General features: G+C 41.7%; 1 protein-coding gene across 5 annotated transcripts in view; it reads right to left on the reverse strand.

Annotated features, from left to right (window-relative positions):
• wdfy4 (WDFY family member 4) overlaps positions 1-26,094 on the reverse strand; it is a 224,292-nt gene that overhangs the window by 144,275 nt on the left and 53,923 nt on the right. For all 5 annotated transcript variants that reach the window (XR_011340161.1, XM_069885345.1, XM_069885346.1 and 2 more), the window contains exons 18-31: positions 25,699-25,775; positions 24,251-24,469; positions 23,446-23,624; positions 22,626-22,857; positions 22,402-22,553; positions 21,319-21,430; positions 12,473-12,663; positions 10,421-10,573; positions 9,800-9,870; positions 7,771-7,932; positions 6,259-6,350; positions 5,214-5,313; positions 4,915-5,120; positions 1,005-1,174 (exon numbers count right to left, since the gene is read on the reverse strand). Coding sequence is in view for 4 of the 5 variants with exons in the window: in XM_069885345.1 (XP_069741446.1) it covers positions 1,005-1,174; positions 4,915-5,120; positions 5,214-5,313; positions 6,259-6,350; positions 7,771-7,932; positions 9,800-9,870; positions 10,421-10,573; positions 12,473-12,663; positions 21,319-21,430; positions 22,402-22,553; positions 22,626-22,857; positions 23,446-23,624; positions 24,251-24,469; positions 25,699-25,775 (2,116 nt within the window). In the remaining variant the exon portion in view is untranslated. The remainder of the gene's footprint in view (positions 1-1,004; positions 1,175-4,914; positions 5,121-5,213; positions 5,314-6,258; positions 6,351-7,770; positions 7,933-9,799; positions 9,871-10,420; positions 10,574-12,472; positions 12,664-21,318; positions 21,431-22,401; positions 22,554-22,625; positions 22,858-23,445; positions 23,625-24,250; positions 24,470-25,698; positions 25,776-26,094) is intronic.

Here is a 26,094-nt window from a genome sequence, read left to right on the forward strand (position 1 = left end):
GAAAGTGTGATACTATCAGTAAATATTGTAAAATATTCTAAATTATTTTTCAAATCATTAAATAAAAGTTGCCATAGAATGGAAAAAGGGAAAATACATTTACAAGTTCTATTAGCGCTGGAAATCTGGTCTTGTGGTTTGAAATGTTATCACTGGCCTTTGATTAACAGTATGTAATTCTCTCATTACCACATAATATTAGACACTCTCCTTTATTAAAAATAATGAGGACTATCATCAAATTGTGAAAATTACCTACATTTTTCATATTTGAATCATGAATCATTATTTGTCTCTTCTATAACATGGAAGAACTTACACTGCAAATTTATCTTCAGCTACTATCAGGGTTGGTTTTCAACCCTTTTATCAGAAATGTGAACAATAATCTGGACTGACCTTCTTCCAGTGTAGTACGAAGGGAGCGATGCATCTTGTGAAGTGCTGCTTTTTGAATAAAGCACAAAAAAGAGCAGGGAAATTCACAAGAATGTTTCCTGGAATGAAAGGATTAGTATATCTGATGCTCTTGGACTGGACTCCTTGGAGTTCAGAAGAATGAGAGGGACCTCGTTGAAGCATTTAGAATTTTGAAAGGCTTGGACAGAGTAGATGTGGAAAAATCGTTTCCCATTGATGGGAAGTCAAGGATAAGAGACCACAGTTTCAGGATTGAAGGGCGCCCATTTACAACAGATGCAGAGGAATTTCTTTAGACAGAATGTGGTGAACTTCAGGCTGCTGTGGAGGCCTGATCATTGGGTGTACTTAAAGCAGAGATTAATAGGTATCTGAATAATCAGGGTATCAAGGTTTATGGAGAGAAGGCCGGGAGTGCGGCTGAGTAGAAGAATGGATCAGTTCTTTGTCTGCCTTACAGCAGACCAAAAGAAATTCCATCTGATATTACATTTTCTGTTTTATTACACAACAATAAAAGAATCTTGAAGTAGCCACAAAACAACTATTGCTGGGTTGATTTTGTGCAATTAGCGAGACTGTACCTTTGTGTCTTCCACCATCTCAGGGAGCGGTTTCTGCAACACCAATGCAGCCAAGAGCACATACAGTTGTGGGACGGCAACGTGCTCATTCAAAAACATTTGAAACATTTCCAGTCCAGGAACTAACCATGGAGTCTTATTGCAGACAGGAGCACAAGATTTTATATTGTCTGAAACAATGGATCAAAAGCAAAAATTTTATTTGGTTTTTCTGAAAAGATTTTTCTGCACATTATATTTGATCGCTGTTAATAAACATGATGTTGTATTGACAAAGTGGCATTAAACGATTAATATCATGGAGTTTAAAGGCTAAAAGCGAGGGTGTGGGACTATCCAACAGAAAGGTTTGTGGAGACAATGTCCAACACAGGTATGAGGGGTTGAAGAATTGTCCACTTGTGATCATCTCGCGGTGGTCACTGTGGTTGTGGCTTAAAACATCCGTCACTGGGAACACACCATGACAATTTGACTTGTTTTCTCAGCATTTATCATTTATCTATTTAGACGTACATCCCTGTAACAGGCCCTTCCAGCCAACGAGCCGCGATACCCTCAATTAACCTACGATTTGTTTGAAAGTTTGATGAATTAAATTGCTGTGATTTTTCCTTATTTCAGGAAACCATGATTCTGAATCAAAGATCATGGAGAGGTCCCTCGGAACAACTCATCCTGTTGAGAATCCTGATCTGTGTTGGCTACACACTCCACTCCAGGAAATAATCAATTTTCAAACCTTCAGCCCTGAGAAAAGAGGCCAGCAACCCCATTGAAGTGGTTCCAGGAGCAACATCTACAAACTATTCTTCCCTTAAATCCTCACAAAAATATCATGGCAAGGTAAAGCTGGGCTTTTTAAATGCCTCGCTGAATCCCAAGCACTGTTCAATTACTTCAGAAATAATGTTTAGTCTTAAACAAAACAGCCATTCCTGCAGTTACTTAGTATTTCTCAATGTTTAATGCTATTTCTGGTTTTGTAATAATCTATGTAATATTCACAGTGCGGCTTTCGCGCAAACAGAGGAACCACTGACATGGTCTTTGCCCTCAGACAGCTCCAAGAAAAGTGCAGAGAACAAAACAAAGGACTCTACATCACCTTTGTTGACCTCACCAAAGCCTTCGACACCGTGAGCAGGAAAGGGCTTTGGCAAATACTAGAGCGCATCGGATGTCCCCCAAAGTTCCTCAACATGATTATCCAACTGCACGAAAACCAACAAGGTCGGGTCAGATACAGCAATGAGCTCTCTGAACCCTTCTCCATTAACAATGGCGTGAAGCAAGGCTGTGTTCTGGCACCAACCCTCTTTTCAATCTTCTTCAGCATGATGCTGAACCAAGCCATGAAAGACCCCAACAATGAAGACGCTGTTTACATCCGGTACCGCACGGATGGCAGTCTCTTCAATCTGAGGCGCCTGCAAGCTCACACCAAGACACAAGAGAAACTTGTCCGTGAACTACTCTTTGCAGATGATGCCGCTTTAGTTGCCCATTCAGAGCCAGCTCTTCAGCGCTTGACGTCCTGCTTTGCGGAAACTGCCAAAATGTTTGGCCTGGAAGTCAGCCTGAAGAAAACTGAGGTCCTCCATCAGCCAGCTCCCCACCATGACTACCAGCCCCCCCACATCTCCATCGGGCACACAAAACTCAAAACGGTCAACCAGTTTACCTATCTCGGCTGCACCATTTCATCAGATGCAAGGATCGACAACGAGATAGACAACAGACTCGCCAAGGCAAATAGTGCCTTTGGAAGACTACACAAAAGAGTCTGGAAAAACAACCAACTGAAAAACCTCACAAAGATAAGCGTATACAGAGCCGTTGTCATACCCACACTCCTGTTCGGCTCCGAATCATGGGTCCTCTACCGGCACCACCTACGGCTCCTAGAACGCTTCCACCAGCGTTGTCTCCGCTCCATCCTCAACATCCATTGGAGCGCTTACACCCCTAACATCGAAGTACTCGAGATGGCAGAGGTCGAAAGCATCGAGTCCACGCTTATGAAGATCCAGCTGCGCTGGGTGGGTCACGTCTCCAGAATGGAGGACCATCGCCTTCCCAAGATCGTGTTATATGGCGAGCTCTCCACTGGCCACCGTGACAGAGGTGCACCAAAGAAAAGGTACAAGGACTGCCTAAAGAAATCTCTTGGTGCCTGCCACATTGACCACCGCCAGTGGGCTGATAACGCCTCAAACCGTGCATCTTGGCGCCTCACAGTTTGGCGGGCAGCAACCTCCTTTGAAGAAGACCGCAGAGCCCACCTCACTGACAAAAGGCAAAGGAGGAAAAACCCAACACCCAACCCCAACCAACCAATTTTCCCTTGCAACCGCTGCAATCGTGTCTGCCTGTCCCGCATCGGACTTGTCAGCCACAAACGAGCCTGCAGCTGACGTGGACTTTTTACCCCCTCCATAAATCTTCGTCCGCGAAGCCAAGCCAAAGAATAATCTATGTTCATTTTGTTTTCCGTAAAAGATTCAAAACTCAAACAATTTCCTTTTTTAGATTGGATATGGAAATTCTTCAATGGGATTGGCTGCTAAGTCTGATGGATGATATCACTTTGCTAGGCACCAGAGTTGCCCTCTAATAAATGTGTGATGGCAGAAGTCCAACCGCGGAGGTTCCAGAACCTTCTGGGTAGCTTTCCTACAGCAGCATTCCTGATCATGAAATAGTGGGTGTTACTTTCTTCTTCAGGTGATTTCCCAAGTTTCATTTATTGCTCCCTTTGGTTGACCTTTTTCCCCTGCACTCATTCCATTTTCAGTTTTTCTCACCTGTTCATTATGAGGTGACACTGGTTTAGAACAAGTGCAGCACAGTACAGGCCATTCAGCCCACAATGTTGTGCTGACCTAAACGAGCCAACTCCAGAGAGTAAAACATGGAAGTCTGCAGGTGCTGTGACTGCAGTGAAAGCAGAGATGCTGGAGGGAGTCAGTGGTCTTGCAGCATCCATCGGAGTACACTTCAACACCGGCTGAGTTCCTCAGGGTCTATGTGTTTAATCCTTCTTCACAATCAGTCTAACCCTTCCTTTTCTCATCATCCACAATGCTCCATTTTTCTTACACCCATGTGCCTATCTAAATGTCCCTATTTACATCATGTCAGCACCTCTACTTCTTCAGGAGTTTGCAGAGGTTTGGTATGACATTGGAAACCATGGCAAATTCTACAGATGTGTGGTGGAATACTCGAGCGTAAAGCCCTGCAAAAGGTAGTGGACGCAGCCCAGGACATCAGTCAAAACTCTCCCCTCCATCGAGAGCATCTACAGGGAATGCTGCCGTTGGGAGAGCAGCAGCAATTATTAAGGATCCACATAACCCACTGTTCTTGCTGCTACCATCAGCAAAGAGGTATGGATGCCACAAGACTTGCACCACCAGTTCAGGAAAAGCTGCCCCCCCTCCACCATCAGACTCCTCAACAACAAACTCAGTCAGGAACTCCTTTAAGGACTCTTACATTTGCACTCTATTGATTTTTTTTCCTATCTCTGCATTGAACAGTTTATTTACATTCCTTTATTTGTTTACATATACACGTTGAGTCAGTATATTTTACACTACCAATAAGTGGTAATTCTGCCTGGCACACAAGAAAAAGTATCTCAGAGTGGTATGTGATGTCATGTATGTACTCTGACAATAAATAAATCTGATAAATATACATATAATGATACAAATCTGACCTTGCCAGAGTATGCAAGCCCTAATTTGAAGTTAGGGCCCCGAATGGTGTGAATGAAAAATCCTTTTGGGAATAACACACATTTAAAGACGTGAAAGGTCTCTGAGTGTCCAAGTGCAATGTATAGAGAAATTACATGTAGAGAGTGAATGAATCCGCGTGATTTGTGTGCATTAACACTTACTCATTAAAATGGTGCACTCTGCAGTGCAATTTTCTAACCACACATTTCCTGCCATGCCATCTCTAAACTTCGCCAGAAGAGTCGGATTGTACAGAAAATGGAGCATCAGACTTGTGCTCAGGACTACCGTGGTGGGATGGAGGTGAGCTTGCAAGAAGAGAAAGAACCAATCAGGCCCCAGAGATGCAAACATTTTCTCCTGATCTCTGACAAAAAAAAGCACAACATGGAAAAGTGAAAGAGCATTCAGCCTGGAGGAGGGGAGTTTCAAAGTGAAGAAGATTCAAGAGACGACGTACTTCGAGGTCAGGTTGAGATGATCAGAGCGCAGGACATCCAACAGGGTCTGCAGCAGCTGATTTCTTAGCCAGATCATTCTCCCAGAAACTTGATTAATAACTTCAAATAACAAAGGTAAAGTAGATTGGGTTAAGTATTTGTATCAGACACAAAGTGCAAAATTCTACAATATAATTTTTCTCTTTTAATATTTTTATTGATTTTTCAAATAAGCAAGCATACAAAACATTTATGGAATGCATAATTATAATGACAGATTAGATAACTCAACAAACTACAAAATATATATAGCACATCCATAATACAAAAATACATCAAAAATAACATGTTATCATGTATAGTGTGGCTCTAAACCCCATCCCAAACCAACATTGTATGACTAAAAATAATTTCCTTCCTTCCTGAAATAAAATGGCAAGTATTAAAATTCAGAATTAACATTTTACCTGGAGGTTGTGAAAATAATTCAGGAATGGACCCCACAGCATTTGAAACCTTATATTTGAGTTATTAATTGAAACACAGATCTTTTCTAAATTTAAACAGGACATAATGACCCTCAGCCACTGGGCATGAGTGGACGGGGGAGCACCCTTCCATCTAAACCATATCGCATATCTAGCCAAAAGAGAGAGGTAAAAGACAGAGTACAACATTTAACTGGAGCTAAAGGACCATCGTCCTCTCCAATTGTACCAAAAAGAGCAGCCAAAGAATTAGGCTCGAGATTTACATTAAGGACTAAAGATAAAGTTTGAAACACATCCCTCCAGTTTTTTTAAAGCTAGGACATGTCCATGCGAATTAGAGAAGCCTCTCCTCTCTCACATTTATCACAATAAGAATTTACATCTGAATAGATACGAGATAATTTGCCTTTAGACATATGTGCCCTATATACAACTTTAAATTGTAGCTAACAACGACGGGCACATAAGGATGTAGAATTAACCAGCTTCAAAATTAAATCCCAAACTTCATCCGATAATGAAAGGTTTGAATCCTGTTCATATAATTTTTTAAAATAAATTAGAGAAGTCTCACCATCTATTGATGTATCAGAAATTCTTTCCAGTGAAATAAATGTTTCATTCATAGAAGCTGGAGGCAAAGTGTAGGTAAGAAATAGTCCAATCCTGTAACACAGAATATTAAATATTTCAGTAGTAATTAACCTTTAAATATGTCTCTAATTACACTACTTTTTCATGGCAATTTATGGCAGTCATTTTAACTGGAATCCAAGAAATTACAATATCCCTTCACTTCTTATTACACATGAAGTGTTGCAACATTGACAATAATAAAGTATAAACATGAAAACAGTGCTACAGGCTGCTGGAGGGACTCAGAGAGGGGATGACCAATGTTTTGGGTCCAGATTTGCACCAGGAGTTCAGAGTCTCAACCGGAAACACTGACCCTCCCCATGCCTCCACAGGTGCTGCTTTGACCCACTGAGTTTCTCCAGCAGTTTGTCTCGTTGCTCCAGATTACACCGTCTGCAGACTCCAGTGTCTACAAAAACAAACTGTTGGACATCAGAGAGAAACAAAGGCATGAGATGAAGGCAATAAAGGTACAGTAAAACCCTGGTAACTGGAATTCAAGGAACCAGCAGCCTCAAGCAACCAGCAAAAAAACAATTCAAGGAAAATAAATAAATAAAAGTCAAATAAATAAAAATGTAAATAAAAGTTTAAAATTGTAAAAGTATATGTTCTCTGAAGCCACACATAATCCTTTGGTGAAGATGGGAGCAAATATCCAGCCAGCAGAGGGCCTTGGTCAGGCTTTACCCATGGCAGCTGTTTGAATAAAGTTGCGTGAAACAGCAATGGCATCGCCCAGGGTGAAGAGCTGGTTGATGCCGCTCGTCGTTGGGGTGAGTCTCTTAAAATGTCTGCTTATCTCTGATTAGTAAGAGTTGTCCCGATCAAAGGCTTTATCTGTAAACTTGGGAAGGTTGGGGGGGGGGTGTTAATTATTGATGTTGTTATTCATCTTTCAGGCGGCTCTGTGGAGGAGGAGGAACCTACAAATGCAGAGACAGTTAAATGTTTTCAAATAATGTGACTGAAAATAAAATAAAATGGTTTAAAATTTATATATTCATGCAAGTGAAGTTTGTTCATGGTAAGTACAGTGTAGTATTTCTGTCTTTTAAACTGTTTATTCTTCATGCAGGTGTATTAGGCATTGTGAGTCTCAAGCAACAGGAAAATACACTTATCCAGCATATACCAATCCTAAAGATGCTGGATACTAGGGCTTTACTGTAAAACATTAGTTTGTTCCCAATCCCAAAAAAACCACCAGGACCAGCAAAGTCTTGACTGGATGAGAGGCCAGGTTTGCATCTCTGAAAGACATTGGTCCAATGTCAGATGTTGCAACAACCCAGTAGCTTCTATTTGTATAGAAGTGACTTAATAAAAAGTGACTTGAAAGAATTCTTCCAAAGCAATTTTTCCATCTGATGGACAAAACAAATATACCAATTGAAATGAGAGCAAAAGGAGCACACATTTATAAAACAATCCCAAAAAATATTACCTGAGAAAGTCTGCCATACTGAAGCAACTTCTCAGCAAGTGTGCGAGGATGTCGTGAATGAGATGGACCTTTGTTCTGGTATTTTTTGGGTCATTCAACAGAAAGACAAGTCTCTGTTCCACTTGAAGTTTGTGCATTAGTTCAGCATTTCTGCGCCCATCACTGAGAGAACAACACATGGGCAATTAGGTGAAGTTGTCCAAAATTAATCTGAGAACCCATCATACACGTACCTCGATGAAGGGCTCAAGCCTGAAACGTTGGTTCTGTATCTTTACCTTTGCTAAATAAAGGACACTGTTTAACCAGCTGAGTTTCCCCAGCATTGCGTTTTTACATCAACCACAGTGTCTGCGGACCTTCGTTTTTTACTACACCTGTCGTTCCCTGCACAGTCCAGCCCTTCCTTGCCATTCTCAAATTCTAAGCCATTCATTAAAAGACAAGCAGCCGCAATAATCCTGAAATTTGGAGAAACTCGCAGGTCAAGCAGCATCAGTGGGAGAAAAAGAATGATGTCCGTTACTGAGACTGGGGATATGGAGCAGAGTATCTTATATAAAGATGACAGGATGGGAGGGGTGGACCCTTAAAGATTCTTTGTCAGGAAAGAGCAGCAAGGTTAACTGTTCCGCTGTCTAAAAGGAGTTTGTGTGTTCTCCCCGTGTCTGCATGGGTTTCCCCAGTTTCCTCCCACTGATCAAAATGTACTGGGGATTGTACTGGTCAATTAGGTGTAATTGGGCAGCAAGGGCTCATGGGCCAAAATGGCCTCTTGCAGTGCTGTATGTCTAAATTATGAATTTAAACTCACTGTAAAGGGAAAAGAACAAAATACAACTGATAAGGCCAAAATGGATCAGGAAGTGAAAGGCATACTTCACTACTGATCAGGAGGTGAGCCAACTTCATCTTTTAAATCCCCATTTGGTTTTATGTTCCAAACTACACTAATCAATTTGTTGCTCCTCACCAGCCAAAATTGTCTCTCTCGTTTGGAGGATGTTCAGCAATGTTCCCCTCTAGTCACTCGGATATGTTCTGACAATTGCGGAGAGCCAGCAAAATCCCAGAGTCAGCTATTGGTGCCAAGGAAAAAGCATGCATCTCACAGGCAAATCATCAATCCCATGAATGCGTTGTTCAATAAACCCCAAGTGATAAGTGCTGACAGTGTACTCATACTTCCAATGTGGGAAAGTTAATAAAGAAATATATATGTCAGTCATGAGGAGATGGGAGCCATGTATTAAGAAGCTCCAAGAACATCCCATCCTCAAGAATGGTCGGCCCAGCAGGTCAGTATGAAGGACAAGACTCTAGGATTTGTACCACACTCAGACAGATGTGTCAAATGGTGGCTTCCTACGGAGATAGGAAGCATCACAGAAGGCAGACCTCATACAATCCAATTCACTCGACAAGAGGCAGCTGAGAGTCCAGGTTACAGCAAAGGTGAAGGTCACATCCCAGTTGAAGTGCTGAAGACCAATACAACACAAAAACCATGGGCGGCCACAGTTGGCATAGCGGTTAGCACAATGCCTTTACAGTACAGGTGATCGGGATTGAGGTTCAAATCCCTCTCTGTCTAAAAGGAGTCTGTACGTTCTCTCTATATCTGCGTGGGTTTTCTCCGGGGGCTCCGGTTTCCTTCCACCCTTCAAAAACATACCAGGGTGTAGGTTAATGGGGTGTAAAATGGGCGGAACTGACTCTTAGGGCCGAATTGGCCTGTTACAGTGCTGTATGTCCAAATTTCTTTAAAATTTTTAAATATTAAAACATAAAAAACATTGATGGTTCCACATGCCTGCACCAAACATGATGGTGCTTTTGAATCAAACCTGGCTGACTGCACATGACCTATACCCCTCCATTGCCTGTGTATTCATTGGTCTATCCATATGATCTTTTTCCATCAGCACATATCAAATCAGTGATTGACTTCTCCAACACTTCAACAGGTAAAACAAGGAATTGAATGAAACAACTAAAGATCAGATTGCCATGCCCCAACACACATTACCTGCTTTCAAGAAGTTCCAGAAAGTGTCGAAGAAGCAGAAGATCGAGTTTCTCAGGTGCCTGTAGCCAAAGCTGGAAAAAAAATTATATCCTTCAATGAATAAAGCTCCCATTATTTGGTGTATGAAAGTTGGTGCCCTCAAATTGTTCTATGTTCTACCCTATCTGGCACCTTCACTCGACTTGCCCATGTCCACCTGAAGCCTCTCTCCATTCTTCTTCATGCTCACGAGCCCACTTCGTTTTGTAAACTTGGAAAGATGACCCTTTGTCCCCTCAGTCAAATCATTGATGTAGGTAGTGAATAACTGGGCCTCAAACACCAAACCCGGGAGAAGGAACCATGCATTCACAGTCTTTGCTTTATCTGAGAACTACTTTCAATCCACAGCTGTATATTTTCCCTGATTCTATGCTTGAACGTGATAACGTGTGGATGTGTGTGTCCGCACTTTGAGCTTGTTTTTCCAGAATCTCAGTCATAAGCATTGTCATTCCAAGTAATGGATGCTGGGGTCCTAGTGCAATACACAAAGTGTTGGAGAAACTATTCCAAGTCACCTGCAGGATTTGGGCACATTTAATGGCAAGCCTCAGGTAACGTGATGCAAAGATTATTTACCTCAAAATCACAAAGCAGGTCTCTGAAAGCACACAGGTTCCAGATTGTCGAGCTTCCTTGGCCCAGTTCCACAGTCCCAACTATGGTCAGCACAAGCTGAAAAATCCTGGCGTTTAACAGCCGCACCTTCCTTTTCAGCAGCAATGCTAAGAGCTGTGTAGAATTTGAGAGTTAAACGTGGACAGCCATCACTTCAGGACAATAAACAGCCAGTAAAGCAACTGCACAATGAGGCAGCTACAGGACATCAGAAAAGTCGCACTTAACGGAGAGCACAACTCTTTTATAGCTCCAGCAACCCGGGTTTCAATCCAGTGCTGTCTGCAAGAAGTTTGTATGTTCTCCCCATGGGTTTTCATTGGGTGCTCTGGTTTCCTCCCACTGTTCAGTTGGGTGTAATTGGGTGGCACGGGCTTGTGGGCCAAAAGGGTCTGTTACCGTGCTGTAGTTCTAAATTCAAAATTTAAATAAAAACAACAATGATTTTCCAGAAATGAAAACTTTCCTTTATTGGGTCTTAATTAAAAGAATTGGAAAATTTAAATTACTGAAAACTTTCAATTGTCAGAAACAAGTCTAATTATTTCTGCATTAATAGAAAAAGTTTGCTTTGTAATTCTTCTTTCTTTCTTCTTTGGCTTAGCTTCGTGGACAAAGATTTATGGAGGGGTATGTCCACGTCTGCTGCAGGCTCATTGGTGACTGACAAGTCCGATGCGGGACAGGCAGGCACGGTTGCAGCGGTTGCAAGGGAAAATTGGTTGGTTGGGGTTGGGTGTAATTAAAAGAATGTAAATACCCATTTACCACAAACAAATAGTTTCAGGATAAAATGTTTAATACTTTGGATCATCTTGCATCATGAGAAACTAAGACTAAGCTGTAACTTTTCCCTGTGAATCTTTATTCTCAAGGTTATTCTCACGTCATTCGTTACAATTTGAAATATTTACTTTTCAGTCTGTATCATCTGGTTTATAATCAATATCATGAATACCCATATGTGACCATTCAAATTCTCAGCCCTGCGGGAGCTAATCAAATTCTTCAAGCTTGAACTATAGATGTGTGGTGGAAAGTATGCTGACCAGCTGCATCGTGGTCTGGTATGGGGACATCAATACCCTTGAGCAAAAAGCTTTGTAAAAGGAAGTGGACACAGCCCAGGACATCACAGGAAAAACCCTCCCCCCTATCGAGAACATCGTTGGGGAACGGTGCTGTTGGAGAGCAACAAGTATCCACACCACACAGTACGTGCTCTGTTCTCTGCCAAGAGGTCTAGGTGCCACAAAATTCGCACCACCAGGTTTAGGAACAGCTGCTACCCCTCCACCATCAGACTCCTCAACAATAAACTCAATCAGGGACTCATTTAAGTCTGATTTTGCACTTTATTGTTTTTTATTAATTATCCTCTCTGTATTGCTCAGGCAGTTGATAACATTTGTTCATTTGTTTACATGTGTTCGTTGAGTGCATTTTTTTTTGCATTGCCAGTAAGAGGTAATTCTGCCTCTCCCACAGGGAAAAAGAATCTCAAGGTTGTATGTGATGTCATGAATGTTCTCTGACAATAAATCTGAAATATAGTTTGGCTTCCATTGTGTGTCATCGAATTATTCAATAGTAGCCAGTTTCCTGATCGCATCGAGCAGAGGCCGGGAGACTGCATGGGGACTAGGAGGCTTGGACATGGACAGTTGGTGTCTCTGAAGGGACTCTCTTTTGCTTTTCTTTCTTTTATTGGTGGGGGCGCTGGTCTAGTGACATCTCTTTGTGGGCAAGCAAAAGTTGAGAAATTTTGTGTTTTTATTTACACAGCAATAAAGGAATATTGAACCTTGGAATTTTGAAGATCAAGGAATCCGATCTCATGCAAATAACCCATTTTATTTACTAGTTAAAAATGAATGGATAAACTCAGATCCTAAATGACCTTCAGGAATTTGATGAACTTTGATATCAATACATCTATTCGAATTCCATGAGGCTGATTCAATCTGCAGCAGGCCAAAACACTTTTAATCATTTCTAAATTGGTCATTTTACCCTGTAGCCTTTGATGCGTTGCATCTCTCTTTCACACAGTGCACTGCCATTCAGCACCGAAATCAGAACTTTAATAGCTGCATACATTTCACCATCATCAGACACCATGGCAACCAAGCCTAATATCACAGCAGGACCTCCGAGGAATTGCAAACAGTTGGCAGCAGGATTCGAAATAAATGTCCTGACTCCTGAAAGATAAATCCAGTCAATTCAGTGTTTACACACCACTATTTCCAGTTTAAACATGAGCACATACCGAAGTGTAAAATAAACTCCAGAAAATCTCAGCAGGACTGGCAGCCTCTGCAGAGAAAGAAACAGTAAATGTTGCAGGTTGTATGTGGGTACCTTTCATACTGAGGTCTGTTTCAAGGTCATTGAGCAAGATGACCAGCATTCTTTCCATAAATGTTGCCCAAGTGAATGTTCTGCTCCAGATTTCTACTGTCCACATTGTTTTTTTTCCAGAAGCAAACCTTTGGCTTGTTTTGTAAAAGGGGTATGGAATAAAATTTAAAGGGAGAGGAACGCATCTTTTTTCTTTGGATCAAAACGCATGTAGATCTTAGGCAGAACTCAACCAGCAAACAATGTAAATTAGAATCCAAGGACATATTAATAGAAAGAGAAGACCATTATCCCAAAGTACTTGCTCCATTATTCATGTGTGATCTCTTACCTCAGCACCACTTTCCTGCATGAACCCCATATCCCTCACTTCCTTGATATCCAAAAATCAATTAACCTCTGTCCTGAGTACTTCTAGTGATCCAGTCGCTACAGTCCTTGAATAGAGAATTGCAAAGATTCACTACCCTCTGGGAGTAAAGGCTTTCTTGCCACCTCTGCCTGAATGGCTAACCACTTATTTGAAACTAAAGATTAAGGTTCCATTATTGTTATGTAATACTACATTTAGAATGTAACATACTTAGACTTTGTCAAAAGCTGACAGCTATGAACCCCCACCCCCATTTTGCAAAACCCCAGCCAGAGTTATTACCCACTCAATAACTACTCTGTCAAGAAAGCAATAATTTTATGTTTCAATGAGATTAGTTGGCTTCTTGTAAACACAAGAGAAGGCAGATCTGATCTGCTTAATCTCTATTTGTACAAAAAATTCACCACCCTAAATCAATCTGGTGAACCTTTACTGCACCCACTCTTACTCAGGTAGGGAGACCAGACTTGCAAACAATATTCGAGGTACAATGTCAGCAGGAGTACTGAAATCACCTTGTGATAAAAGTCAACTCACCATTCGCCTTCCTCATTACTTGCTGACCATGGATGTGAGCATTCAGTGATTTAAGTACAAAGATGCCCAGGCTCTCTGAACACCAACATCTTTCAAACTCTCATCCTTTAAAAGGCATCTTTAATGTTGTATCTAATTTTCTCCAAGCTTAAATAGGACATACATCATGTAGCCACTGTGTATGAGCAGGTAAAATTGCTCATTTGGCTATCAATGTGGTAGAGGCTAAAACTTTCTCCTGAGATGCAGACAGAAGTATATCTGGCTCACATGAAAAACCAAACAAAGCAATTAATGGACAAGGTTCTATATCAATCTTTTTTTAAAAATCAGTGATAAAGTTTGGAAATTTTATTTTCAAAATCTCTTAAAAATTTGGACATTTCCAAAACATATGAATCAGTGAAGTTCCAAAATTTTACACTTCTCACAGAGCGGATCAAGAGAGTTTGGACACTTGTATTCTATGTACCACCTTAAAATGTAATAAATAATGCCTTACACAAAATGAGGAATCAAGGTCAATTAGTTTTTTTTTCTTTTTATCAATTTTTATTTGGCTTAATTTGGCAAATATGGTTATCATAGATTAATTCGATTATTTAATTCTTGTATGGATCACGGAGCTGTCAAGGTAGTTCCATTCATTTCTTTTGTACATGTATGTATACGAGATGACTTGTTACATTTTCCTTAAATTTTTTATATGCTAAACTCAATAAAAATATTTTAAAAAGAAAGAAATGGTATCTTTTCACATTTTTCCATGCTTTGCTGCAAATTTCAAAGGAAGATCGACTCAGTCAGGGTGAGAAAGTGGACACACTTCGATTAGGTGGGTCTGGCCTCTCCAAATCACCCATAAGATTTAAGAGCAGAAGTAAGCCATTCAGCCTGTTGAGTCTGCCCCTCCACTCCATCAGGAGTTGATCCACTCTGCCCCATTTCCCATAACCTTTGATACCCTGACTACTGAGAAAATTCCAGAAGTTCACCGCTCTCCAGCAATAGAAATTCCTCCACATTGCTGTTTTAAATGAGCGCCCTTCAATCCTGAAGTTATGTCCTCTTGTCCTTGACTTGCCTCATCGACTGTCCAGGCCTTTCAATGTTCAAAATGTTTCTATGAGATCCCTCCTCAATCTTTTGAGCTCCAAGGAGAACAGTTCAAAAGCCGTCAAACATTCCTCATATGCTAATCCCTTCATTCCGGGAGCCATTTTTGTGAATCTTCTCCAAACCTTCTCTAATGCCAGCACATCCTTTCTTAAATAAGGAGCTTAAACCTGTACCCAGTTCTCCAAGTGACATCTCACCAGTGCCTTATAAAGCCTTAACACCACATCCTTGCTTTTGCATCCCATTCCTCTAGATGGGAATGGCAACATTGCATTCACCTTCTTCACCACTGACCCAAGCTGGAGGTTAACCTTTAGGCTATCCTGCACGAGGACGCCAAGTCCCTTTACATCTCCAAATTTTGAATTTTCTCCCCTTCCAAATAATAGTCTGCCTGTTTATTCTTTCTACCAAAGTACATGAGTGTAGACTTTGTATTTCATTTACCACTTCTTTGCCCATTCTCCTAATGTACTGAAGTCTTTCTGCAGCCTCTCTAATCCAAAGTCATCCAAAGATGGCCATTTGCAACAGCCTGGTTGGGTTAAAATTCTGAGAGCAGGTTTCTCCAGAAGGTCAGAGTGTCTATTAGACTATCAGTAAGCCAATAAAAATGACAAATAAAATTAAAATTAAAACTGCAGATGCAGTTAATGTCAAAAATAAGAAAATGCATGAAGTGCTCAGCAGGTCAGACTGCACCATGGAAAGAGAAACGGGGCCAACGCTTCTTTTGTGTCCTTTTCAGTTCTGACCTGGAATGTCACTTGGTTTCTCCCCCACTAGCTGCTGCTTGCTTGACCTGCTGAGTATGCCGGATAAAAAATAGAAAGCTTGAATTCGAATTTTACATTTCACATTTCTTTTTGCGCGCCCTCTTCAGACAACGATCCCAGTAGATCATGTCGCATGGGGGAGGGAGACTCCAGTGGTCCTCTCTGCCACTCTTATGGTCCTGTGGATTGACCTCCGATCCATTTTTTTTTGCAGCAACTGTACCACACAATGATGCAGCTGACCAGGATGCTTTTGATAGAGCTTCTGTAGAAGGTTGACACAAACAGTGACCGGTAGCCTTGCCCGTCTCTGTTGTGTCTTCCTGACAAGTGAGGAGATGCTGAATGTCCACGATAGATCATTAGTTAAGTGAACTGCAAGAAACTTAGTGCTCTCCACTTGCTCCACTATGGAATTATTGAAATGTAGTGGAGGGTGGCCATTCCTGATCCTTCTGAGGTCCATGATCATCTCCCCACGTTGAGACTCAGCTTGTTACTCTCACACCACATCACGAAATTTTCACCTCTTCTCTGAAGCACAACTCATCATTGTTGCTGATCTGGGTCAAGACCCTTCATCAGAACTTTCGGGCTGTGGTGGCAATGGTTGGCAGCTGTGATTTTTAATTATATAAGAATATTTTACATCAGTTAAGTAGGTAGAAAGGATCTCCATTTGATAGCTCACTTGAAGATCATCACTTGGGAGAAAATGACACCCTTGGTTTGGCATAGAAACACCAGACCAGGTCGCTCACAGACACACCAGAGTTCAGCTGGAATTTACAACCTTCTGACTCAGGGAAGATTGCTGCCATTGAGCTAAGTTGGCACTTCGGTGCAATATAGCTGAAAACATTAATATTAACGGTGCTATAAATTCATACATGCCAGGGCAAACAATTGATATAGTTTGTTTTTTTAATTAAAGGGTTTTCTCAAAAGGGAATAGAACGCTGTATAATTGCTACAATAAAATAAACCTTTCCAAAATATTTCAGCAGAAAGACCTAAAAGGTCCTGATGACTTGTTTATAACAGAATGTTGTCACAGCGTGGGGTAAATACTGAATCAGAAATTAGGCAGTGCAATTTGTCCAGGGCCTCGGTCTTTAGTTGCTCCGCTCATTATAAAGTGCATCAAGGGAACATTCACTTGTGCAGGGCATTTGGGGGTGTGGTTTGTCACCTCATTCCAGAGACAAAGGAACAATTTCCAAGGACTAATTACAGCAATCAAATAAATAGTAAGGATTATCTTCAAAACAATTCCCTTATCAATCTCTGCAAGCTCTGAGGCTCTTGTCAATCTTTCAGCAAGACTTTAATACTGAGCCAATCGTTGATCCCCTATATCCATCCTGATGATAATAATGGCAGGCAAGAGCCTCAGCCAAGACTGCTCAAAGTGCCAGACTGGAAGAAATTTATCAGTACGAGTATTAGAAAGTACTTGGTTAGATCTCCCTCGGCAGGAGGCAAGAATAATTGGGCATTTGCAAATGTTCAAATAATAAAAGCAGTATTTTCTTGCAAAGATATAAGAAAAGGAAGGAGAGATGTTTAAAAAATGGATCTGCATTTACATTATGGCTTTCACAGCTCAGGTTATTCCAAAATAGTCCACCCAATCAGGATGCATCAGAAACATCATGGTTGTGACAGAGGAAATGTGGCAAATGAAGCTCCTACATGAGCAGTAAGAACTGTGTTTTTCTTTGAATGTTATCAGATTTTTTTTAAACATTTGAGGGGTTCAGCAGCTGATCTGAGTTACCCCAGACAGTGCTACACCGGGTCACTAGTTGACATGGTGCCAGCTGATATACAAGGTCAGTATGCTCAGTAAGTGTGGATCCACACACAGTCCACTAAAGGCAACAGTCTCAGCAAATGAGAGGAAGCTCTTCTCCATGAGACTTTTGCAAATAATTATAATGACACAAGAGTTCATTGTCAGACACAGAGGTACAATGGACAGAAATTCGGACTTGTTGCAGCCACACAAGACACGTAAGACACACCAACTACAACTGTATAAATTATATTGCCACAATATGGTAAGACAGAAAAGGAGATAATAAATGTAAAAGGATAAATCAGAAGGTCACCAAAGACTCTTGCAAATATCTATAGGTGCACTGTGGAGAGGATTCTGTCAGGTTGCATCACTATCTGGTACAGAGGTACCAAAGCACATGATAGGAAAAGAGTACAGAGAGTTGAGAACTCAGCCAGCAACATCATGGGCACCATCGAGGACATCTACAAGAGGTGGTGTCTTAAGAAAGCAACCTCTGTCCTCACTACCCAGGCCAGGCCCTCTTCACTCTGCTACCATAAGGAAGGAAGTACAAGAGCCTGAAGCCAAGCATCCAGGGGCAGAAGGTCAACTTCTTCCCCTCCGCCATTAGATTTCTGAATGGACAATGAATCACAGATACTGCCTCACTTTCTCTACTCACTTTTTTAATGCAACTTAGAGCTTTAGTATTTGCACCTGTGATGCAGCCACAAAACAATGAATTTTGTGACAATAAATTCTGATTCTGAATAAATATTCACATGAGCCACATCTGAGATAACTGACAAAAACTTTCCAGATTTGTTATCTTATTTTCCCTTATGTGGTAATTTAATTCATATTTTTGTTTATTGGTGTATTTTGCACACCTGTATGGCTGCAGCAAGCAAGAATTTCATTGTGAAAATGAATAATCTGCGGCAGGAAACAAGTTTCCGACATTTCAGGTCGTAACCATTCATCAGTAATTTCATTTGTCCTTTGTACTTATGTATGTGGCAATATTCTCTCAACATCAATGAGTTATTTAATTATCAGCTACGTATCTATGAGCCTGTCATTTTTGGTGTCTTAAGAAAGCAGCTTCGATTCTCAAGGACCCCCCCACCATCCAGACCATGCCCTCTTCACTCTGCTCCCATTAGGAATAAAGGTACAGAAGCCTGAAAGCAAGCACTCAGTGGCACAAGGACAGCTTCCCATAGAAAGCAACAGCACTGAAAAAAGGCCTTTCCGCCCTTCTAGTCTGTACTACCATTATTCCGCTAGTCCCATTGCCCTACTCCCATTCCCTAACCCTCCAGACCTCTCCCACCCATGTATTTTTGAAACTCAAAATCGAGCCCACACTCACCACATCAGAGGGCAGCTCATTCCACATTCCCACCATCCTGAATGAAAAAAGCCCCTAATGTTCCCTTCTAAATCTTACCCCTTTCATCTTAAAACTATGACCTCTAGTATTTATCACCCCCAATCTAAGTGGAAAAAGCCAATTCACATCCATTCTGTCTATACCTCGCATAATCTTGTAAACCCCTATCAAATCTCCCCTCATTCTTCTTACACTCCAAGGAATAAAGTCCTAACTTGTTTAATCTTCCCCTGTAACTCAACTCCTGAAGAACCAGTCTTTCTTTGGCTTGGCTTCGCGGATGAAGATTTATGGAGGGGTAAATGTCCACGTCAGCTGCAGGCTCGTTTGTGGCTGACAAGTCCGACGGGTCAGGCAGACACGGTTGCAGCGGCTGCAGGGGAAAATTGGTTGGTTGGGGTTGGGTGTTGGGTTTTACCTCCTTTGTCTTTTGTCAGTGAGGTGGGCTCTGCGGTCTTCTTCAAAGGAGGTTGCTGCCCGCCGAACTGTGAGGCGCCAAGATGCACGGTTTGAGGCGATATCAGCCCACTGGCGGTGGTCAATGTGGCAGGCATCAAGAGATTTCTTTAGGCAGTCCTTGTACCTCTTCTTTGGTGCACCTCTGACACGATGGCCAGTGGAGAGCTCGCCATATAACACGATCTTGGGAAGGCGATGGTCCTCCATTCTGGAGACGTGACCTACCCAGCGCAGTTGGATCTTCAAGAGCGTGGATTCGATGCTGTCGTACTCTGCCGTCTCGAGTACTTCAATGTTAGGGATGAAGTCGCTCAAATGAATGTTGAGGATGGAGCGGAGACAACGCTGGTGGAAGCGTTCTAGGAGCCGTAGGTGATGCCGGTAGAGGACCCATGATGAGGAGCCGAACAGGAGTGTGGGTATGACAACGGCTCTGTATACGCTTATCTTTGTGAGGTTTTTCAGTTGGTTGTTTTTCCAGACTCTTTTGTGTAGTCTTCCAAAGGCACTATTTGCCTTGGCGAGTCTGTTGTCTATCTCGTTGTCGATCCTTGCATCTGATGAAATGGTGCAGCCGAGATAGGTAAACTGGTTGACCGTTTTGAGTTTTGTGTGCCCGATGGAGATGTGGGGGGGCTGGTAGTCATGGTGGGGAGCTGGCTGATGGAGGACCTCAGTTTTCTTCAGGCTGACTTCCAGGCCAAACATTTTGGCAGTTTCCGCAAAACAGGACGTCAAGCGCTGAAGAGCTGGCTCTGAATGGGCAACTAAAGCGGCATCATCTGCAAAGAGTAGTTCACGGACAAGTTGCTCTTGTGTCTTGGTGTGAGCTTGCAGGTGCCTCAGATTGAAGAGACTGCCATCCGTGCGGTACCGGATGTAAACAGCGCCTTCATTGTTGAGGTCTTTCATGGGTTGTTTCAGCATCATGCTGAAGAAGATTGAAAAGAGGGTTGGTGCGAGAACGCAGCCTTGCTTCACGCCATTGTTAATGGAGAAGGGTTCAGAGAGCCCATTGCCGTATCTGACCCGACCTTGTTGGTTTTTGTGCAGTTGGATAACCATATTGAGGAACTTTGGAGGGCATCTGAGGTGCTCTAGTATTTGCCAAAGCCCTTTCCTGCTCACGGTGTCGAAGGCTTTGGTGAGGTCAACAAAGGTGATGTAGAGTCCTTTGTTTTGTTCTCTGCACTTTTCTTGGAGCTGTCTGAGGGCAAAGACCATGTCAGTAGTTCCTCTGTTTGCACGAAAGCCGCACTGTGATTCTGGGAGAACATTCTCGGCGACACTAGGTATTATTCTATTTAGGAGAATCCTAGCGAAGATTTTGCCTGCAATGGAGAGCTGCGTGATTCCCCTGTAGTTTGAGCAGTCTGATTTCTCGCCTTTTTTTTTGTACAGGGTGATGATGATGGCATCACGAAGGTCCTGAGGCAGTTTTCCTTGGTCCCAACAAAGCTTGAAAAACTCATGCAGTTTGGCATGCAGAGTTTTGCCGCCAGCCTTGCAGACCTCTGGGGGGATTCCATCCATACCTGCTGCTTTGCCACTTTTCAGTTGTTCAATTGCCTTATATGTCTCTTCCCGGGTGAGGACCTCATCCAGCTCTAGCCTTAGGGGCTGTTGAGGGAGCTGGAGCAGGGCGGAATCTTGGACTGAACATCCAAGTAAATCTTATTGATATCCTTCCTGTAGTTAGGTGCCCAGAACTGCACACAATATTCCAAATTTGGCCTCACCAATATCTTAAACAACTTCCACATAGCATCCCAACTCCTGTACTCAATACTTTGATTTATAAATTTATATTATATAAAAATAAATTTATCTTCCCCTCTTCCATCAGATTCCTGAATGGACAATGAACCACAGACACCACCATACTTTATCCTATTTTCTTACACTATTTACAGTATTTATTTTTGAAATTTTATTTATAGCAATATTTGCACAGTGATGCTGCTACAAAGCGAGTTTCGTGATATGTTCATGACAATAAATTCTGATTGGACTAAGTTTGCAGTGAAAGGTCTTCATGATTCTTACCAAAGAAGCTGGCAAGTGGAGACCCAATTGTTCGACTTGGTCCTGGAAGGTGGCTTGCAGTGTTTTTCACCATAACAATAGGCATTGCATCATCTCGCGATGAAATTCCCATCTGCCCGTAACAAAAAGAGACAGCATGACAACATTAACAGCAGAAAAGTAGAAACATCCTGAGCCCCGATGAACAGCTATTAGGGAGTCAAATTTTTTAAAAAATTTAGACATGCTCTTTATTTCCACTCGTGGAACGACAGTCAGAGCAGAGAGAGAGGCAGCTGAGGAATGAAGACGAAACTTCACTCAGGTACCGCTGATTAAAATAAGTTGCATGCATATTGCATATCTATAACACAGTGATAATCTCAAGCAGTTCAGGGTAACAGTAAAATCACAACACTGGAGAAACTCAGCAAGTCAAACAGTCAACTTTACGTAGCAAAGATAACTATACATAACCAACGTTTCAGGCTTGAGCCCTTCATCAAGGAATAGCTTTTCTCTTTGGAGCATAGAAGAATGACTGATAACTTAATGGAGGTCTACAGGATTATGAGAGGTATGGACAAAGTAGACAGCCAGTACCTTTTCCCCAGGGTGACAGTAGCAAATACCAGAAGACATCTGTTTAAGGTGAGGGGAGGAAAGTTTAGTAGAGGTGATTTTCTTTTTACACACAGTAGTGGGTACCTGGAATGCATTTCCATGGGTGGTGGTACAATAAAAGATGCTTACACAGGCACATGGATGAAAGAAAAATAGAGGGCTGTGGGTTTGAGGTAAGAAGTGTTCAGATTGTTGAGTAGGTGTCTAGAGGTCAACATGGTATCAAGGGCCAAAGGGCCCGTATTGTGCAGCAATGTTGTACTTCATGCAGTGAAACAGTTCATGCTCCAACAACTGCACTAATCAAATCCTCACTATGTCTTTTGTCAATGAGAAGTTAAAATTCTAAACCACTGACACTTTGCAAGTCATCCTCCATCCAGAAAAATTAAATCAAACCCAGAATTTTAAAAGCCACCATTAGATCTAAGAAGCTGCAAAAATATTAAATTCCAGGTCCATCATTTAAAAATAACTTGCCTCACTTGATATTATTCTGCTGTCCACTTCATTAAAAGCTTTTCGTATATCAGTTATGGTCATCACATCTGACGAAGTAACATTGATACCAAAGGAAACCTTCTCAACTGTCACAAGAAATGAGGGCGCGGACACATCTGTCAAATCATTCACTGTAGAAGAGATGAGTGATTAGTTAGGAAGAAATAGACTTTTAGTTGATGGTCTATTGGTCACCAACCTACCAGGCAAGTAAACAGACTGAAAGTTTCCCAAATAGTTTGGCCCTAGTTGGTAAATGACTTTGACCTTCTCTGCAGAAATCACGTCCTCAAGGAGGTATGCAGGGCCGAGACGCCAAACCAAGGATGATCTCTGCTTCCAGATCTGGGGGGTTCCAATAAGTCCATGAACGTCAATGACAGATGCAGAATCCAGGGAAATCTGTGTTCCTGGAAATGTCTGAATATATTGCATCTGTTAATGGAAAGGCAAAGCTTCAATAAATCATTCACAATTCATGATCAATCTTTGCAGCAAATGAAAGCATCATCTACTTCCTGCACGATCTCTTGAATCCCACAACTAAAAATCACACGTTTCTGTCAGCCTAATGTGGAGGAAAATCTTGAAAATTTCATATCATTCCAGTTTATCAGGAGCTGCAAATTCATGATGCATCTGAACTTTTTTTTAAAAAAAGAACAACCTTCCTTTCAAATGTACTAACTCTGAAGTATTGAACACCTATCATTAAAATCTTGAAAATGTCTGCACATTGTGCATTGTAGCAGCTGACTGAAAAGTTTAAAAATGGCAGCAAAGGTGGATAAAGAGAGGAAAATGCATTGCAAGACTAGCTCATGGAGCATTGTGAATGTCAAGGGCACTGAACACCTAGAAGGAGAAATCCTTAAAATGATTCATATGCAACTCATTTTTCTTTACAACAGCTTACTCAGCACATAATTAACTTGTTTTATCTGTGTTAAAATGCTTGCATGCAATGGAAAATGGACATTTATAAACTGATACCAATTTAAAATTAAAAGCCGTTTGATCTACCTTAGATATTCCGATTAGTTTTCCATTTAAGTATGCGAGCACAGTGCTGTTCCGTCGAACATCCTTGCTCATTGTCACAGCCAAGTGGTGCCACTGTCCGATAACCAAATCCTTGGAGACATCGAACTCAACAGTGGTCAGTGCGGAAGACTGCTGAGCTTGTTCTGATTTGTTCCAGTCTGGAGAACATCAAGGAGAATTGTTCGGATGGTTTTAGTAATACATTTGATGAAACAATGGTTATGTATCTTTATCTTTGCTACACAAAGGACACTGTTGACCTGCTGAGTTTCTCCGGCATTGCGTTTTTACTTCAACACAGTGTCTGTAGACTTTTGTGTTTTACTCAAGAATGCACACAGTCGACTACTTCTTCTTCTATTTGTTTAAAATCCAGCTTTCCCTCGCATTGCTATTTCATCAATTGGTTTAGCCAATTACTAACTTCCTACGTGATACAGCAAATATGAAATTATTTTTGTGTTCAGCTTGAAGTCGTCTATCATAATCCCCAATTTTTTTTTCAGGAAGCAAACCCTTTGAAAAAAATTGTTGTCCAGTGTTATTAGCATGCCAACCTCCCATCCCCAGCAAGGAGCAGTGATTCTATGCCACTGAAGTCTCATCACCTGGTTGTGGATCAGTAACACTTAACGGAGCCTAAATCAGATGGCATATTGGTCTTTATATGGTGCAATTCTACCATTAACTATAAATTTACCAATTTAGCTTTCAGGAAAAAGAATTATAAGATCAAGTACAAATATATGGTTCAATGGGATGTTAAAGTGTGAATCCACTGTACCCAATGGTTCAAACACCTCTTCCTGTGTTGAAATAACCAGTTTGTTTTCTGAAGCTGAAATGTTGATGGATAAACAAATGTAATCTTTCTCCATCTTTGACATGTGTCTAAAGAGTGTTAAGAGTCGAACAGGATGGTCATCAGAAGCAGAAGTGAAGCTGTGGATCAGGAACCACGTGGAGTATGTCAGGCCACCAGGTGGTGGAAAACCCCGGTAACCTGGTAAATAAGACAGGAAGCAGAAGTCAGTCACTAACCAGTTTCCCTGCTGCCTTCCTCGCTGAATAGAATATCACAGCACAGTGCAGGCAGCTTCGCCCACGATGTTGTGCTGACCTATACAAACCTTCTCAAATCTAACCCTTCCCTACCTCGATACCCATAACCTCTATTTTTCTTTCATTGTGCCTGCCTAAGAGTCCTTTAAATGTCCCTATTGTACCAGTCTTCACCACCACCGCTGGTAATGCATTCCAGGCTGAATTTCTGAAGCCACTGCCTGTCACTGACACAAGTCCTCCTCAGACATTGAGAGCTCTGTCTAGATACAACGTTCTGTATATATGTGCTTTAACCAGCATGGGAGAGGGGGTGTCTCTGTCATTTAACAATGATCATTCCAATGCTCTGCACACCAGCAACCCCCATCTTCCACTCTCACCTCGTCCAGAGTTCTGCTCCGCCGATCTACCAACATGCACATATACAGCCACGTGCTTTTTCACCAATAATGGCTCCCAATTCAGCAATGTCATGAATGTATACTTCCTCACTCCTACCCTTCACATAGAGGGATGGAAACCACTTCTTCAGCCCAAGAAAGCAGCGCCCATTATCCTATACCTTCTATATTATCCTTATCCTAGAATAATAGAAGTTTTATTCTCACCACCACCAGGTTCCATCACTCTGCAACAATCAGGACAATTAACAGTAGCTAATTAACTTATAGACTCACATGACTTTAGGGTGTGGGAGGAAACCTGGGGGAAAATGCACGCTCACATGGGAGAATGTGCAAACTCCACACCGACATTACCCAAGATCAGAACTGAACCAGAGTCCCTGGCCCCATGAGGCAGCAACTCTACAACTAATGCCACTAATCTCACCCACAGCCACCCAAGATTCTACCTCTCCCCATCTTTATCCCACAAGGTTTCGCTTATGATAGATTCCACCCTTGCCCCCACAACTGTCGTGCTTCTAACACTGGTCCATAAACTCAAATTCTTTCCTAACCCTTCCCTCTTTCCCAAGATGATTCTTAACACTTTCTTCTTTAACAAAATTTACATTTTCTTGTCCAAACACCATGTATATTTGTTAATAATGCCATAGAAATACAAAAAGGAAAGTTATTTGATTAAATAATCCTGACTGTCCCCATTTTCATCAAAAATAAGCATTGCCATAAAATAAGATAAAGTTTGGAGTTCTCTGCTTACCTGTTCCGATGCCGCCGATGATCAGAGAATCTGCATTAGGCCCCAGCACTGTGGCCACTGTGGGCAAGAAATAGCACCTGTGAAAAGATTCACAGAGTTAGGTTTTCATTGGAGACCTTTCTCCCTTTGGATTAAATATCATCTCATATTCTTCACTTTAGTTCTCCCTCTGCTGCACGACACCTCAGCACCCACCTCTTTTATTCACAAGAGCCAATATTCCCACTCACCGCAGCTGAGGACGAATCCCTCTGCAACATGCCCATTGCCTACCATTCCAGATAAAATCAGCAATATGTCTGACTGGCACAAAACTCCCAACCCCTTCATTTTTTTTGATGATTTTATTTATAAATTTTAAACCACAGTCATAATTACATTCCCTTCATGTCTCAC

The sequence above is a fragment of the Narcine bancroftii genome, chromosome 6 (genome assembly GCF_036971445.1).
Source record: "Narcine bancroftii isolate sNarBan1 chromosome 6, sNarBan1.hap1, whole genome shotgun sequence".
Taxonomy (NCBI): Eukaryota; Metazoa; Chordata; class Chondrichthyes; order Torpediniformes; family Narcinidae; genus Narcine; species Narcine bancroftii.